The sequence below is a fragment of the Culex quinquefasciatus genome, chromosome 3, assembly GCF_015732765.1.
Source record: "Culex quinquefasciatus strain JHB chromosome 3, VPISU_Cqui_1.0_pri_paternal, whole genome shotgun sequence".
NCBI lineage: Eukaryota > Metazoa > Arthropoda > Insecta > Diptera > Culicidae > Culex > Culex quinquefasciatus.
Genome location: NC_051863.1, coordinates 20,459,630 through 20,477,583, shown reverse-complemented (window position 1 = coordinate 20,477,583; position 17,954 = coordinate 20,459,630). Strand labels below are relative to the sequence as shown.

Here is a 17,954-nt window from a genome sequence, read left to right as displayed (position 1 = left end):
GAGACTCACTTCTTGTGCAGCAAGCGGCCGTGCGATCGCACCAGGGCACTGCTGAACGAGGCGTGCCGCGTCAGCGAGTCCGAGTGTGGCAGCTCGAGTTTGTCCCAAACTTGGCGCCACTTTTGCGGCAACAGTCCGCGCTCGGCTTCCGCGTTCTTGAGGTCCTCGAGCAGTCGGGAAAACGCGTCCGCGTCGTACCGGTGAAGGCTGTCGTACCCCACGGAGACGACCTTTCGGCGGGGATGGCGGTTCGCCATGGAGTTGCTGCCGCTGCCGCTGCTGCTAGTTCCGGCGTAATCGCTGTCCTCCTCCAGGTTGTCCCCGTTCACCAGCTCCGGATCGTACGCCGGTCCCTGCGCCAGCTCTTCATCCAGGAAGTACGACCAGATCTCCAACACCGACACGGAACTCTGCGGTCGTAGCACCTGCCGCTCCGGGTCCGGAGTGTACATAAAGTTGTAGAAGATGGGACTCTTGGTGTGCTGCCGCTCGATGTAGTCAAACAGCGAGGGGCCAAACCGTTGCGTGTTGGACGCGTGGTTGCCGCGACCTCCGACGCCGCCCGGGTAGATGTTGTCGTCGTCCGACACGGTCAGCGTCTCAACCACGTGCTTGTGGTGCGAGTTGAGCGAACCGCGCTTGTCGTCGATGGCCGTGATGCCAAAGTCGACCCGCTCCAGCTCGCAGTCGAAGAGGAAGGTTCGGAAGCGGGAACTCACGTGGTGGTACGCCAGGAAGCGCAGGTAGAACTCGTTGAACTCGAACGCCAGCGGGAACTGCGACTGGATTTGGTGCACGGCGTCCAGAAACTGGAGGAAGGTCGGAGCGAACGGAGATCCGCTGCTGCTGTTTGGTTTGAGATTGCTGCGATGGCCGAAGCGGTGCCCGAAGGCGAGCCACTCCTTCTCGATCAACACCCGGAAGCCTTCGATGGTTCGGTAATACGGATCGAGGCAAAGTTGGGCCAGCGATGAGATTTGCGCCGTCACGTCCCAACCGTCTTCGAGAGCCAGCGTCACGCTGGACTCCTGCAGGTCCATCAGATCTACGACGGCGCCGGAAAGTTGAAGCAACCCACGAATCTGCTGCAGCCACTCGGACTGCTCGACCAGCTTGGAGAACGTCTGGTCCGGTTCGGTGTTGACGCACGACGGCAGGCAGGCCCGCATCAGCTTCTTGAAGGCGGTCCGCGAGTGGCGCACGTCCGTGTAGTCCACCGGAATGAACTCCGCGTACATCTCCGACAGTTTGGCCGACTTGGACTGAGATTTTTCCCCGAGGAAGTACAATGGCACACGTTGAAAGGTATACTGCTGCTGGGACGGGTCCCAATGGTTGACGTCCCGAAGGGTCGACCCGCTGTTCTGACCTGCTCCACCTCCAGCGCTGCTTCCCGGCTTGAGCGATCCCCACTTGTTGGTTTTCGCGTTCGATCGAAGCGCTCCAAAGCTCGAGAAGCTCGAGTTGTTCATCGAGTACAGACCGACGTTGTTCTTGCGGCTAATGTCCGGCGTAAGCGTAGCCATATCCGACCGGATCATCAGATTGTTCGCGGCTAGGGCGAGCGAATCCAGCGAAATGTTCGAGTCGGAGAGACCCCACGTGTGCCGGATCGGTCGCGTGTGCGGCGTAGTCTTGATCACCGACACAAAGTACCGATCTTGCTCCTGGAACGATCCGGAATCCGCCGAGGTATTCGCCGATCCCGGGTGACCCTTCAGCATGCCCATGACTCCTTTCGCGAGCGGAACCGCCCCCCGTAACAGTGTCGCGCCGTTTTTGTGACGCCACGTGGCCACCGGAATCCGATGGTGCTTGTAGCAGCGGGCCAAATTCCGCAACGCGTCGTCGCTCACGTCCTTCGGACAAACCAGCATCGCCGGGTACGTCCGGCACAGACTGTAGTTACAGTTGATCGAACTTATCCGGTAACCCGTCTGCACATCACCCAACCCAACCCGGAACCAATCCTTGACGTAACTCCGCTCCTTCAGCCGCTCCACGTCCTTCACCGTCACCCGGGGCATCGTATCCGCACCCTCGTCCGACCCGTCCTCATCCTCCGGGTTCTCGTTGATCCCCGTGGCGCTGCTTCCCCCGTACCCGTCTTCATTGTCCGCCCCCGGCAAAATGTACTTCCGCTTCGTCGTACTCTTCTGCTTGAACCCGGCCTTCTTCGCCGTCCTCAACAGTGTCTTCTTGGCAAAGTCCTTCAACGTGGCGTTCTTCTCCTTAACCTTGTGCAGCGGCGTCGGATTCACGATCCCGTGCGTCGTCGCAAACGCAAAGTGCCCAAACTCATCCTCCGGATGCCGCACCCGGTGTATCGTCTTGCGAAAGCCCTCGATCGCCTCCTGCATGACCTCCTCATCGAACGCTACCTTGATCAGCTGGAACGTACTCGACCGCAGCTGCATTCCCTCCTGCAGAACCTGCTCCAGATGCTGCAGGTAGATCACCGTCAGCCGCTTCTCTTTGGTCAGCGAAGATATGGGGAACGCCCGCACGATGCTCTGCTCGCAGCAGTACGGATCGCACGGCCATCCCTTGAACACGATGCGGTAGTTGGTCAGGAAGAGGGCGCCCTCAGCTGGGAGTAGCAGATTGCTCGCTTGCGCCACGTCCTTATCTTCCCGACCATCCGCCAGCAAGTACACCCGCATCGGATCCCCGACGATTTCCTCACCCAACAACAGCGGCGGATACTGCAGCTTCGGCTTCTGAATCGGCGGAATCCGCTTCGCCTCCCGATTCACCGCCTCCAGCGTCTCAATGTGCATCTGAATGACCCCCGGAACCATCTGGTGCAGATTCCGCAAATGCTCCGCCGTAACCTTCCCCTCGTTGCACACCCGATCGATAAACTTGCACACCATCTTGGCGACCTGCGCGCCCACCTCGCTCGGATCGTTATCCTCAAACCCCTCGTCACTATGATCGCTATGCGAGTGCGACTCAATCACGCTGTTCGAAACGCTCGCGTCGTCATCCGCATGCGAGTCCAGCTTCTGAACCCGCCCCCCGCTGTTCACGTCCTGCGGAATCAACAGAAACACCATCCGGTTCGCGTAGTGAATCGCCTGGCTGTACAGCGTCTTCTCCTCCGAACTGATCAGCTCCGTCTGCTTCTCCCCGTCCATCGACGGCCAAATCCGCATCTGATCGGCGGCGATCTCCAGCGCGGAAGGTTCCTGCGCCCGCGACATCAACGTCGACCGGTCCAGCTTGTCCCGCGAGGCGGAGTGCGTCAGCCCGTTGTTGTCCGTCGACCAGCTGCTGTACGGTTTGTCCGCCGAGTGCTGTGACCGCGGCAGGTACAGCTCCTTGATAAAGTTCTGCACGTCGTGGTAGAATGCGTCCTCCCAAAACTGCTGGTTCTTCCACACCGGATGGTCCTGGATGCAGGTGTACGCGAACTGTATCACCCCGGTGCACAACTTCCGGCAGAAGGTGGTGGAGAGGGGGAGCAACGCCGCCGCCACTCCGTACTCGTCCTTCGACGAGTCGTCCTGCAGCGCCCGGTTCATCAGCTTCACCACCAGGTCAAACTGCTGGTGGTCGAGCTGTTTGTTCCCGTGGGCGATCTTCGCCAACTCCCTACACAACGTCAACCGCGCGTCCCGCTGCTTCAATATCCGAAGCACGGCGGGGAAACTTTTGCGCGCCTCCGTAATCTTGTTGTCGAAGATGCAGCTGATGCAGGTTTTGAGCACTTCCAGCTTGCGCGCGCTGTTGTTGACCACGGGTCGAAGTTCGGGGACCGGTTTCAGGTACGGTCCCATCGGGACGATCCGTGGCGTTGGTCGGATGGTTTGAAGTCGCGCTTGCAGGTCGTTCGCCGCCAGGCCATCGTTGATGACCTTTTGAACTTCTTGGGCGTCGATGAGCGGCATCGAAGGTTGGTGTATCCGGGCGAAGGCGCCCTCCGGTGGTCGGAGAACCTTTTGCTGGTAGGTTTGTGGGTTTGGGTTTTCGTTGTTGAACAACTGCTTCGCCAGGTCTTGGATGTGGTTGAGTATTAGGGTGGGGTCGTGCGTTTCTTGCTTGAGCAGATCGTTCATTGAGCTGTACAGTTCGTCCCAGGCGTCGCAGGGTCGCCACGGTGGACCCCGGTCGGTGACGAATTCGGTGAAGAACATGCTGTCCAGGACGCGAGAGAGAAAGTCGCAGTCGACGAGATCGCGGGCGCCGAGGAAGCCGGCCCGGTGGAACTGGATGATCGGCTTCGGGTTGATCCTAATGAGCGTCAGACAAGATCGGTAACCTTGCAGGAGTTGTGCGAATAATCTCATAAACACCGCCCGGATCTCCTTGTCCAGCAGGCAGTCGTTTTTCTGCTCCCGGAAGCTGAACCCGGCGCTGTTGGTGTTGTTGTTGTTGGGTGGGAACGCGTAATCCGCGAGGGCCAACTCGGGATGGAGAACGAGTCGCAGCGCACTCTCCGTCGACTCCCACAGGGCTCGCGGGAGTTTCGCAATCGGTGGAACCAACGACTCCGGAATGTGGATCGAGCCCCCGTCCAGATCGGCAACGATCACGTCCAACACTTCCGTAACTTCAGTTTGCATGGCGCTGTGAATACCCATGATGAAGGGCGTCGGCGTCGACAGCACCTCCAGCAGCGACGCCGGCAAAATTGGAATGTACACGTGGCTGTAGCGGAATGGATACATGAGTGCAGTCAACGCCCGACAGCTGTCCGTGAGGCGCGTGTAACTCGTCGAATGAAACAGGATCTTGTGCTCGGTCATCACCGCACAAAACAGCAACATCACGTTCTTAATGCCAAGCTGGTGAAACAGCAAACTCACGCAAGACCCCGTCACCGGAAGTGTGTGCGACAGCGGAGGTTGCAGCACCTGCTTGTCCCCGGCCCCGATCGAGAACCGCACCTGCGGACCACCCGGCGGCGGAACCTGAATACACCCCAAAATACTCCCAATCAGGTGGTGCAGGTGAAACTTCAAACTCTCCAAATACACCGTGTAGATCGTGCCCAAGCAGTTCCTAAACGTCTCGATGTAATCCAGCCGCGACACGATCACCAAACACTTGGGCGCGTACATGATGCTGTGGTGCGTGATCGACGGCGGCCCACTGTTGGCCGCCAGCAACGCCCGACTGCTCGGCGACAGCGCATCGTCCTCTTCCTCCTCGTCGATCGGTTTGCTCGGCGTGATCGCGATCGTCTCGTTGAAGCACAGACACGCGCAGTAGTGCCGGTTCGCGTCAATGTCCGTCAGGACCGACACGAAGAACTGCGGCTCCTGGCGCACCGTCGACAGTGACCAGCCCTGCGGTTGGCAGAACTGAAACGAAAGTTTTCGATGAGTATGAGCAGATGATCGCGGGGTGATCTACGCGTTACCCATTCGATGCCGCAGATGAACGGGGTGTCCGGCCAGTCCTTCTCTGGGAAGCGCTGCAGGATTTTGCCATTTCTTGTTCCGGTTCCTGTAATGAAGAAGACGAAACAAATTTTACTTTTCTCCACGCAAAGTCAATGGCAAAGTTCAAGGTTATCGAAAACTCTACTATACGCTACACGCTGTAGTAATCATGATTTAAATGATGAGTGAGTTGAATTTTCCCACCATCTAATGAGACTTAAGCTGGTAGCATAACGAAGTGACTGAGCGTTCAGCATGGAAATTCCATGCTGCGTGTGACTTTCCAAGAGTATTGTGTTTTCTCATGCTTCCTGGTTCAGAGTGTGAGTTTCAATTTGAGTTCTAGATGTAGGCCGGCTACGAAATTATGGGAAAGTATAATTTGTATCAACTTGGTTTCTGCTGATACAGCTTATCGCAGTCCAGGGTCCATTTCAGAATGTCAGAGCTCCTTGCGGTATTACAGTGGACTCCAAATCGTCCATTAACCTTTGTTTCGTTAACCATTGCATTCCTCACCGGTATGCCACCTTCCAATCAACAAATTCACCAAGATATGCAGTCGAGCAAAAATATTTTCTTTCCCCCTCGCATTTGGAGCAACCAAAGTAACGTGAGCTCGTAATCAATATAACAACTAAAAATGCTCCTCCCCGCAATTTTGAACTGCCCCCTCCCCTCCAACATCCATCGATTTTACAACTCGACACCCAATCCATTGACTCCGTTCATGAACAACTGAACCGCGAACAGCGTGATGTTATGTAGGTATCTGTATGTTTGAGTTGCACCTGTTGCAAATTACGTTCAGAGACCCCACCACCGCGTGAGGAGGGGGTCTCACAGCACAGCTACAACTGCCCCGCGGTCAGTAGGCCATACCGGGCAGGGGTTCTCAATGATTGATGAAATTTTAAGGATTTCAAATTTTGGATTAACATAATTATTTTGAAAAAAAAAAACAATGTATTCTTATATTTATAGTACGAAAATCGACACAATTTGACTTCTAAAATTCCTTCTAAATTTCAATTAAAAAAAAAAACAAAATTTAGAAAAGGTTCCTTAAAACGACGGAAAACTTCTAAAAAGTCGAACCTAAAAAAATCTGCTTGTCAGTTTCACAGAAGTATGTTTCACAAAAACTTTTTTTTAATCTTAAAAAAATCATTTATATTTGTTGCGGCGTATCTTCGATCGAGCGGACTGTAAAACTCGCGGATTTCGGGATGCCTTTCCGGACAATGAAAACACTGTGAAGTTTTACTAAAACTACGAAAACTTTCTCTTATTCCGATTCTATTTACTAAGTTAGATGTTCTTCCGTCGCGATCCTCCTTACGACTTGGTTCCTTCGTACTCGTTTGCGCACGAACTCTCGTCGTCGCGCCGTTGTTTTTAGTTCTGTCAGGTTGGTAGCGCCTAGCTGTCAACCCTGCAGGGGTGGGGTGGAGCACACTGGGCCAATTGGCACAAAACTGGGTCAAAACTTCGGCTTGGGCCGAACAGTATTTGTATTTATTTTTTGGCTTCAAAAACTACTAAATCGTAAATTTTCTTTTAGTATTTTTTTTAATAATTTAAAAGTTTCTTACATTACTTATATAACTACGGGGAAGTGTAAAATTTTAGCACTTGTATCAAAAAGTAACATATTTTTACAATTTAGTTGTTTTTGAGTTGACAAAACATAATGACGCCAAACTAATAAGAGGAAACAATTTGTTTTCAAATACTGGTCATGTTCGAAATCCCATTTTCAAATTTCTGACTTTTTCCAGGCTTTTCCAGAAACTCAAATAATAGGTATTTCTTATCTTAAAAATGTTTTCAAACAAAAAAATCTGTTTTGAAAAAAGTCAATATAAGCCATCGAATAAAAAAATCTAGATGAATTAAAAAAAAATCAAACTATTGACAACTTTCTTAAAAACAGAAATAAAACAACAAATTCCTTAAAAAATACTTCAAACTGGAAGCACTCATTAGTTTGATTCAGAGTAGAAACATAAACAATTAGTCTTTGAAAAATAATCGAAACGCAACAATACTTTTTATTTCAATGTTGTTTCCAAAATAGGCTAACGAACAGTTTTTGATGCTTCGTTTCAACTTAAAATGCTATTCCTTATTTTATTCAAAGCATAAAACAAGTAATAGCAAGTACTTTTTTTTCCAAGCATTCAGAAAAATATCAGAGAATTCGTTTAAAAATTTGTTTTTATCGAGTTCCCTTTTTAATTTTGTCAATTTGGATATTGAATTTTTGAATCAACATTGATTTATCTAGTTGTCAGTATTGACCTGTTTTAATTTTTTAAGTGAACTTATTTTAAGCAAAATGTTTGAAGAGATAAATTCTTTAAACATATTTTAAATAACTAAAAATTTCACGAGTTTTTTTTTTTGCAATTTCCATATTTTTCATGTTATCAAAAAGTAAACATGTTTTTCAAAATTTTCATTCACAATAAAAAGTTAAAGGGAAACATTTGGGAAAACAAATTTAAAAATTACATAATAAATTTAGTTAAACAGTTAAAAATGTTTACCACTCAAAAAATCATAGCCAAACTCAAGTTGGAATCTTTTTTCAAATATTCAATCAATGTGCCAAAATTAAACAGAATCATAACTTGACGCTGGCAAGTATGGATAATCTTTACAATTAAGATCTTTTATACAGTAGTTGTTCGGTAACTGGGCTGCTTTTTAACTGGGCGCTCGATAACTGGACCGTAGCCCAGTTAAAAAGCAGGCAAACGTCAAAAAACCAAAACAAACCAAAATGACCGAGGGGTTAATGGATGCAAAAACATATTCAAGAAATAAAAAGAAAAATCAAACTTTTGTGTAATTTCCAGTTACAATTAATGAAATATGAAAAGTTAGAATTGTAAATAAATTTGACTAACATTTATTTTTACATTTCATCTGTAAAATATTATTCATCGGTGGTCCCCTCGTTATTTTTTGTTCAGCCCAGTTAACGAGCAACATTCGGTGACTGGGTTACATTCTTAACCCAGTTACCGAAAAACTACTGTATTAGTTTTTCATTAACTTCACCTCTCGTTTAATGAGCAAGAAATAGCAAGGATCTCTTAATTCATAAAAAAATATTATGATTATCTGTGTTAAATGCGTCCAGTAGTAGTGAAAGGAACCTTACATTTAAGTAAGTTACCAAAGAAGAATTGAGTGAATTTAATTTGAAAATTGTTTAAAATTTTTCAAAATGATTCAAGAGTAAATAAAAAAAAATTCTAACAAGTTTGCTTGGGATACCGATTTCCCGACTTGAGTGGCCACCCTGTTAACCCTCTACAACCTAACCCCGCCTTTAGAAGGGCTTCGATCTAAACAATCGCCAAAAATCAATTTTTCAACCAATTTTTGATTTTTAAAAAGCATTGGAAAGAAGAACTCTTGACTTTTTTTTTTGAAAATTTAATGTTTTAAAAACTTTTTTTTTCAGGGGTCAACTTTGGCTGTTTTTTTTTTTACTAACATTGACTATATTTTCAGTAAAAAGAAGTATGCAGTTATTTTTTGTAGTGTCCTAGACTATGTCTCTACGTATTTTTTTACAATTTAAATGATGATGGTGCCATTCTATAGTAGAAAATGTGACAAATAAGCAAAAAATTGAAAAAGTGACTGCAAAAACGTGAAAAAATTAGATAGGAAAAATGTAATAATATTAGGTGGTAGAATAGGCCAAATACTATCAAAAACAAACATAAACTAAACAAGACAAATGCAAATTAAAATACTAAAAGTAAAACAAGAAAAACATAAAACAAGAGAAGTAAAGTTTTTCGTAGAACAAAAGTTGCTTAAAATGACCTCCTGAACACGGGAAAAATAAAAATCTTCGAAAAAAAATGTGGGCAGTAGAGGGTTAAATTAATAAATGAACTGCCAAAGCTTAAGAAATTTTTTTTTCAGGGAACTGGTCATTATTAAGAGAATGCAAAAACTCACAGATATCGGTCTTTTGAATAGTTTTCAGCCAATTTAAACTTTTATTTTGAGAAGGGCTTTTCTGTTCACTTTGGAGTCTTTAGTGAAGTTGTAGGTATTGGTTAAACCTGCCGGAAAAATAGTTTACCATAATTTTAAACGTTTTTCATCGGAATTTTTTCTATTTGAAATTTTTTAAGGTTGAAATCATGGTTATTAAGACTCTGAGAAAAAAAATCGTTGCTTTTTGGTATGGTAATTTAGTGCAATCAGGCAAATTTTAATAAAGTTCTTGACCCTCAGTCCTGGTAAAGGTATATAAAAAAGGTAAATGTCAAATTTTATCCCGATGTTCCAAACATTCAAATAAAATCTATCACAAAATGCTATGTGGTTCTAACCTTTTGTTACTGTACAAAATGTAAATGAAATATTGAACATATTTTGACGATCTTAGCATAACTTGGTAGCATTTTTGTATGGATAGCTGCAAAAATTGAACGAATATTCTTATGGACGAACTGATAAATCAAAAAGGCTTATTTTGTCATACAATTTGTACCCAAAAAAAATTCAAAAGATCTTGCTCATTCTTTTGTGCATGCAGAAGAAATTAAAAACAAGAGAAGACGAAACATGAAACCAACCAAGTCAACTGGAACCCCTGGCTGAAACCGAAACCCCGCGGTCGAACCAAACATTGCGGTAGTAATCAAAAAACAAACGGTGTCCAATTTTGACCTACCCAACATAAAAATCACACGAAAACAAGCAAATATCCATCCCCCAAACACAAAAACACACACACACACATATGATGATTACCCGTTTCAGTTGATTGGAGTTCGTTATGATGGTTTTCATTACAGTTCCTGAATTAAATCTTATTCCACCCCGGCGCGAGTATTGTACAACTTACTTGAGAGATTTTGTGTGAGCTGAGCACGCACTTTTTCCTTGTCTTAATTATCACTGGCCAGGCACGGCCCGAGGGGGGCACTTCCTCGAAGCCCAGCTGAGACAATTGCAGCGGAGTGGATGACGTCGTCACTCGATCGAATTACCACTTGCCAGTGCAAAAGGTTATAATTGGGGCTCGTTCATTAACTCAACCCCCTTGCTACTCCTCCTCCTCCTCCTAGCTGGCTGACTCTGAGTCATTACGTCGACAGGCGAACTTGCTGTACGATAACCGGAGGAGGAGGAGGAGACCCCGTTGAGACCCATCAAAGTGACTGTGACTCAGATATCGATGCCAGCTGACTGCGCGACACCACGATCGTGTATAGTCCTTCTTGGAGACAATTGGTTTGATTCATTTCATTCCGGCGAGATGATCGGTTCAAAATGTGGTCGATCCCACGCAAAATGAGGAGTTCTACTTTCGCAGAATCAATTAGAATTACTTTTTTTTCATGAAGGATGGAAACAAATCGAAAAAATTATATATTTGAATATTGCCCAAGGGAGAACAAAGCACGATTTCTGTGCGATTTAGGGGACTAAAAAAAAATCGCGTTTTGCACCAGAGTGGTGCAAATGTGATACTAAAGTTGATCTGCAATTTTCAATCGATGAAATCTTGGAAACTTTTGTGAAATTTTCTCCACTTCTTGAAAAAATATTTTTAGATTTTTAAACTCACGGCTTATACCTCAATCGTGATTTCACCATCTTATTGGATGTGCGACAAAAGGTCGAAAAACATAAGGTCGAATGGAGGTCGAATTAAAAAAAAAATTTTTTTGAGACGATTTCCATTCTTTCAAACATAAGCAGTTCTTTGAAAAAGTTTAACTTCTAAAATATATTTTTTTCTATTTTTTTTTCTAAGTATTTTTTTTAACATTTTTTTTATAATTTTTTCCTTTTTTTAACAGCTGCTTTGCAAAAAAAAAAGTTGAATTCTATAATATTTTTTAAAGTTTTTATTTAAACTTTAAAAACAACCTTTTCTTGTTGGGTGTTATATTTTTGTGAGTTTTTCCATTTTTTCAAACATGAAAAGTAAATCTTTCCCTATTCCTGAGGGGAACACCCGTGAAGAGTATCGGGGCCGGCATTGCCAAAGCGGATTCAGTGACAGTTTCACAGAAAAAAATGATGGTCATATTCATCGGGAAATGGTGACAGATTTTATGGCAAAATAAATGATAAATTTTACCCCAAAAAATGATGAATTTTCATCAATTTTTGATGAATATTCATCAGGTTCACATATTTACACATTTTTTTATGTAATATTACACAAATAAATAGGTAATATTCAACCTACCAAATTTTCAACATTCCAAAATTCAACTTTTTTTTTCTGTGTTATTAATCAACTTAATGTTAACATGTTAAGGTTAATGTCAACATTCCATAGGTTGTCTTCCTAAGGTGTCGTGATAAGGTCCAGTTTGCGACGATACACTACCTTCCCTTTACTAATCAATCGAATCTGAAATATTTTGGAAGCTTATTTTTATTTTTAAAAACAACCTATTCTTGATTGTCAAAATATTTTTGTGAGTTTTTCCATTCTTTCAAACATGAGCTGTTCTTTCAAAACAAACGACTTCTAAAATAATTCTTAAGTTTTTAATTTATTTTCATAAACCTATTCTTGACTTTCGTAATGATTTTGTGCATTTTTTCATTATTTCAAATATAAGCAGTTCTTTTTTTTTAATACTACTTCTTAAGTATTTTATTTTATTAATACATATCGTTGGAATATTTGAGGGATTTTCACATCTTTCAAATTGAAGTTTAAATTGTTTCGAAAAATTAAAGGTCTTCAAAAATTAAAGGTCTTTTCTTTCATGGTCACAATAGATCCTAAGAAAAATCTGATTTAAGAAAAAATAGTTGTATATATAAAAAAACGATCGTATTTATTTATATTTCAAAGGTAAACCCCCTCTAAATCACCCCCCCCCCCCATCCATAACTTTCAAATCACCTTTCCATAGCTGCTTAGGGACCATCCATAAACCACGTGGACAACTTAGGGGGGGGGGGGGGGGTATGGCGATTGTCCACGGTCCATACAAAAAAGATTTTTTTTTGTATGGACAATTGTCCACGAAGGGGGGGGGGGGGTTGAGATTTCCAAAAAAGTGTCCACGTGGTTTATGGATAGTCCCTTATCAATATTTGTGTATCTAGGCTCAAATCAAATGTTTTGTTTTGTTAAAGGTTGTTTTTTTTTTAATTCGGCCTATTGTCCTTTCGACGTTTTGTCAATTCGACCTTTTGTCGATTCGACCTTATGTAACCTTTTGTCATACATAACATCTCATTTGGTGGTCACAATCGACAATACATTTGAATAATACCGTTTGAAATGCTAAGGCGTTTTCTATAAAAGAAACAAATTTTGCTTTCTTTAAAATATTTTCTCAATTTCTTCTGCAAATTATTATCAAATAACGTAATATTGCGCTTTTGTAATGTTTATCTTTATTTCAAAATTTTTTAAAATATTTTTTTTCGAAAATATCATAAAATTTCATAAAATATATTGGCATTAGAAAATGTGAGAATGTTTGGATAACATTGAAAAACTTAAAATTTCTTGTTCCTTTTTCTATTATTACCTGTTTTTCGCTGTATGTCTCTAAGGCAAATTTTCAGGAATTATGAAAAATGTAAAAAAAAAAAAAATCGAAAAACGGGAAATTTAATTTCAAATTAATTTCAAGTGGCTATAGCTTGAAAACAGTGTTTTTTTCAAAAAATCCGTAAAGCTTTTTCGATTGCAAATTTGATTTTATTTTAAAAGTCAAAATGAAGTAAATTTTTTGACTATAAGTTCTATTTTTTCCAAAAAACTTAAGTTTTTCAAAAAATCATAACTTTTTGGCAATTTGTTTGCCCATGCTTCTCTTAAGCTAAAAAAATGCAGTTTTCTCCTCTAAAAAATATTTTAAAAATAATAATAATACAGATTTTGGTAAATTTAAAAATCTGCATTTTTTTCATTGTTCCTATTTTTTCTGAATAGTCCTCACCAATACCTACAACATTGCTGGCGGCAACAAATTGTATTATTTTTACGTACCATTTCTGTATGGACAGCTGTCAAAATTATATAGAGCCTTGTATGGGTGAACCAATGACCCATAAAGTTTGAACCAAATCAAACAATATAAATATAACCTATGTACGGTTTAACTGGAAAATTGCTTACGTGGTTTATGTATGAGCCCTAAAGTGTTTCTTACTGTTTCAAAATAATTAATAGCTCAAATAAATGTTAACTCTCTTTCGTTGAATTTTCTGAAAATTTCCTAAAAAGTGACCCAAAAGTGATGAGAATTGAAGATAGGTGTGCCGACAATATGTATAAAGCCTTACTTTGAGCATCAAATTCGTGTTCAGCGACCCCATATTAGTAAAATTTTAATGGTTGATTGGCTGTAAAATTAAAAAAAATGCATTTTTTCAATATTTCAACATCGCCATTTTGGCCGCCATCTTGGATTTAAAAATTCTAAATCACTTAAGAGTAGTTTAGAGGTCATAAGACAAAGAAAAAAAATCGTGGTTCTATTATCCGAAGTGTTTTTTCCGAGGCCTTCGGATAATCGAGTCTGGACTGTGTTTTCCACCGCAGATTTTTTTTGTCATTTTTTAATACTATTTCAAATATAGAAAATGTATGTTTTTTAAGAAATGTAAAAATAAATTATGAAGAAATATCATTAAAACCAATATTTTCGAAAAGCTGAGGAAATTTCAGCACAATTGTTTACCTTTAAACCTAAACATTTAATTGATTGAATGTTTTATCAAGGTGTCACCAAATAAGTCTTTGTTTTTTTACCAACGTTGTCTTTTTAACCAGTTCTGTTTTCCACTAAACAATAACATTTTCAAAAATAATTTTGTCAAAAAATTGTGAATTTTGATAGAAAACTTGTCCTTATGTCAAACTTTATTTTTTTTAAAAAGGTATTTAGATCACTCTCCCATTAAGTGAAGCTATTGAAGACATTTCAAAACTGTTAGAGGGCCATCCGTATATTACGTGGACATTTATTTTTAAACTTCAGACCCTCTCCCAGATGGACATCTATAAAATAAAAATTGAAATAACCACTTAGATAGAATGCAATGATTGATAAAAAAAGAGTTCCACAAACACGAATGAATTTTCACGGTGTTGTTAAAACAAAATATTGAGAAAAATATCATCTGGATCCAAATTTTCATCCTAATAGAATAGGTATTTGACCTCTCCTGTTATGTTTTATAAACTGGCAACACTGCCATCAATTATTTTGAAGAAAAAAAACGATGTTAACATAAAAATAGCCTTAAACGTAGATGTTTTTTTTAATGTATTGTACGGCAAAGCCATTAAAAAATCATAAAAAGTTAAACCGGACGCCCATGCCCACAATTCCTCCGCATGAGCCGCATCAACGGCCGAAGAAGTAGTGTAGCGAAAGTGAAATATAAACACCAATTCAGCAAATTCAAACACAGCACAGCACAGCCCAGACAGACAGATGAGCCGCGCAGCCGAATGCTTCTCCGTAGATACTTTACGAACGAAGCAGAAGCTTCGGACCAGATATCAGCCAAGGGGCACACCAAAATAGAAGTGGCCAAGCCGCTATGCTCTATATGGACAAATAACAGAATAGTCGAGGCAGTACCGTCAACGTGGGTGATTTTTAGTTCTACTAAATTATATTTATTTTTGCGGTAAAAATGTCCAAACAATTTTGCACGTAATTTTTGAACGGTCCCCGTTTACAGATAGCGACGCGTCGAAAATAAAGATGTATTAGTGAATTGCGTGCGTTGGTACAAAGTCGACATACAAAGTCACTCGAAATACAGTTTTGTTTTTTGCTGGAGGCTGCAAATTTTTATTTTGCAGAAGGCAGGGTACTGGAGCGGTTGGGGAAGAAAAAATGTGAGGGTAATAAATATCTGAGGAAAGCAAAAACACTCACTTGCGAGGTTTTTTTTCTTCTGTGGGGTGGGTGGCGATCCATAAAGCATTTAGTTATTTTGTTGTTTTTACTCTTTCTTTTTTATGTAACCGACTCTATTAGTTCGTTCATTCATTTTTTTATCTATTTTTTTTTGCTTTCGTTAGCAACATCGAGAGTGAATCGCTTAAAAGTGGGCAATTTCTTGAATATCTAGAGCTTCTTTTTTTTTGCTGACTTGATGAAGTGTAACATGACGACGATCACAACGATGATGATGGTAATGGTGACGAAAGATTATCTCAGACGCGGTGTGATGATGCGTTGAGGAATGTTTTGACACAAGTGCACACATTCTTGGCCGATGCCAATTAACTCCAACTTTGCGAGTATCATGCGCACATACATATTGGGAGTAAATAGAGTAGATCACGGAAGATTGCCTCTGCTAGACGGCAGCGACGACGTTGGCGATGAACGACATCGCCACGACCTTCAGACCAAAATGACTGGAAAGTTATACTACACAGCACGGTGTGGTTTTTGTTGCAGTTTTCACCTCGAATTTATTGGTACTTCATATTACATTATTCAAGAATAAGTATTTTTTTTTACTCTAATCTTAAAAAGACGCAGCAAGTCCGATGAAAGCCACTCGAAAAAAAAAATTAACGCGGCCAGCCCTACTGCGTTATTTTTACCGCAGAAAGGATTCTGAGAACGAATCACATTTCACAGCATCTACAGCGGAGGAAGGATGCGTGGACATACCGCACCAAACGCTTCAGTTCTCTAAGAATTAGTATTTTCCAAAGCTGAGAAAAAAAATCATAAATAAAACTCATTCATGGTAAAATAAATGAATTTAAGAAGACATATTAAACGTTTAAGCACACCGTGATCCTCGAACTGCTGGTTAATTAACTCTGCCTGAGTCAAGGTTGCGGGCCGTTTCGCTTTGGTTAGGCACATGCTACCTACAAAGTTGGTTGATTTTCTCGACGGCTCTGCGTCATCCGGCCGGCAGATTGACCTTCCGGTTTTCGTGGAGAGCGAATCGAATTTGCACCTTGGAAGTGGCTCTTTGGGCGTTATCAATGATTTTAGACAACTTAAAGTTATGCTAAATTTTCTGAACTAAATTTAAAACTAGTTCCAAAGCGGCAATAAAAAGGAAATGCAAATGGCACCAACAGAAAGAAAGAGAGAGAGAGGTGATAGTGGGCAGTAAACGGTGAGGTGATGATGATGTCATTTTGGTTTATTTAGTACGAAACTGTTGCCAAATTGTGGCCGCCTTCTATCGCGTGAGGGCTTGGAACGAGATCACAGACATAACAAAGAAAGAAAGAACAACTTGACCGTTTATGGATGATGAGCTATCAATGATTACGACTTTGGGGAAATCCGTGAGCAAAATAACGTTCTGCTGGGTTTTAACTGAATTTTATATTTCAAGCATAAATTTAACAATCTTGGAGCAAGAATATTCACAACATTTTTTTTTGTTGAGCCTTATGACCACTGCGACCAATTAAAGGAATATTGTGATTTAATCACAACATACTTTATACATTGTTTCAGTTAGGCCATTGCATTCCTCCCACCCCCTTAAAAAATGCCCCAAAAAGAAAAAAAGTATTGCTGTAAAATTTAATTTTTCATTGAAAAAACTTTTACAACTAATTGTAAACTATTTTAAATACATTGTATAACGTTTAATCTTTATTATTTAATCAAAAAGGTCTCTCCATCTTCAGGAAAAAAAATATTTTCATAAATTTTGTAATACTTTTGCTTCAAAATTTTGAAGGTTGGGCATGTTTTCTTTTTAGTTAGAGGAAATCCAGGGTTGTTACGGGAGAGTCGAAAAAAAAATCCGCGCCAAATCCGCGCCGACCTTAAATCCGAAACCGTGCAAAATCCACGCCATATAAAAAATATCGCGACCAACATTTAAGAAATTTTATTTTTTAATGAAGAAAAACTAATTCAGAAAGTTATTATAAAAAAAATCGTTTTATGGTTAAAGGCTCCAAAAGAATGAAAGCAATAAATCCAGGCAAGGGTCATGAAAAAAAAAAATCTTCAAAATAGAAAATACAATATTTAAAAACCTAAAAATTTACCTTCAAAAATATAACCTCAAAATTAAATCAAAATCTAAAATTATAATATGATAAAATTTGAAATTTCAAATGTCTAAATATTCAAAATCTAAGAATTTTTATACAGTTTGTAATCCAAAATCCTCGCTAAAATTTCACTCCGGAAGAAATTTAATTTCTGATATTTAAAAAAAATGGACTTCAAAAATTGTGGAATACAATTCAATTTCAGAACTAAGAATTTCAAAATAAAAACATTTAAGAATTTCTGAATTTAAGAATTTAAGAATTTAAGAATTTAAGAATTTAAGAATTTAAGAATTTAAGAATTTAAGAATTTAAGAATTTAAGAATTTAAGAATTTAAGAATTTAAGAATTTAAGAATTTAAGAATTTAAGAATTTAAGAGTTTAAGAATTTAAGAATTTAAGAATTTAAGAATTTAAGAATTTAAGAATTTAAGAATTTAAGAATTTAAGAATTTAAGAATTTTAGAATTTTAGAATTTTAGAATTTTAGAATTTTAGAATTTAATAATTTTAGAATTTTAGAATTTT

The 17,954-nt window shown here is 40.8% G+C and overlaps 1 protein-coding gene across 1 annotated transcript in view; it reads right to left on the bottom strand.

The window, feature by feature from the left end:
• LOC6033073 (myotubularin-related protein 13) overlaps window positions 1-17,954 on the bottom strand; it is a 32,474-nt gene that overhangs the window by 6,967 nt on the left and 7,553 nt on the right. The window contains exons 2-3 of the mRNA XM_038259196.1: window positions 5,369-5,454; window positions 10-5,309 (exon numbers count right to left, since the gene is read on the bottom strand). Coding sequence (XP_038115124.1) covers window positions 10-5,309; window positions 5,369-5,454 — 5,386 coding nt within the window. The remainder of the gene's footprint in view (window positions 1-9; window positions 5,310-5,368; window positions 5,455-17,954) is intronic.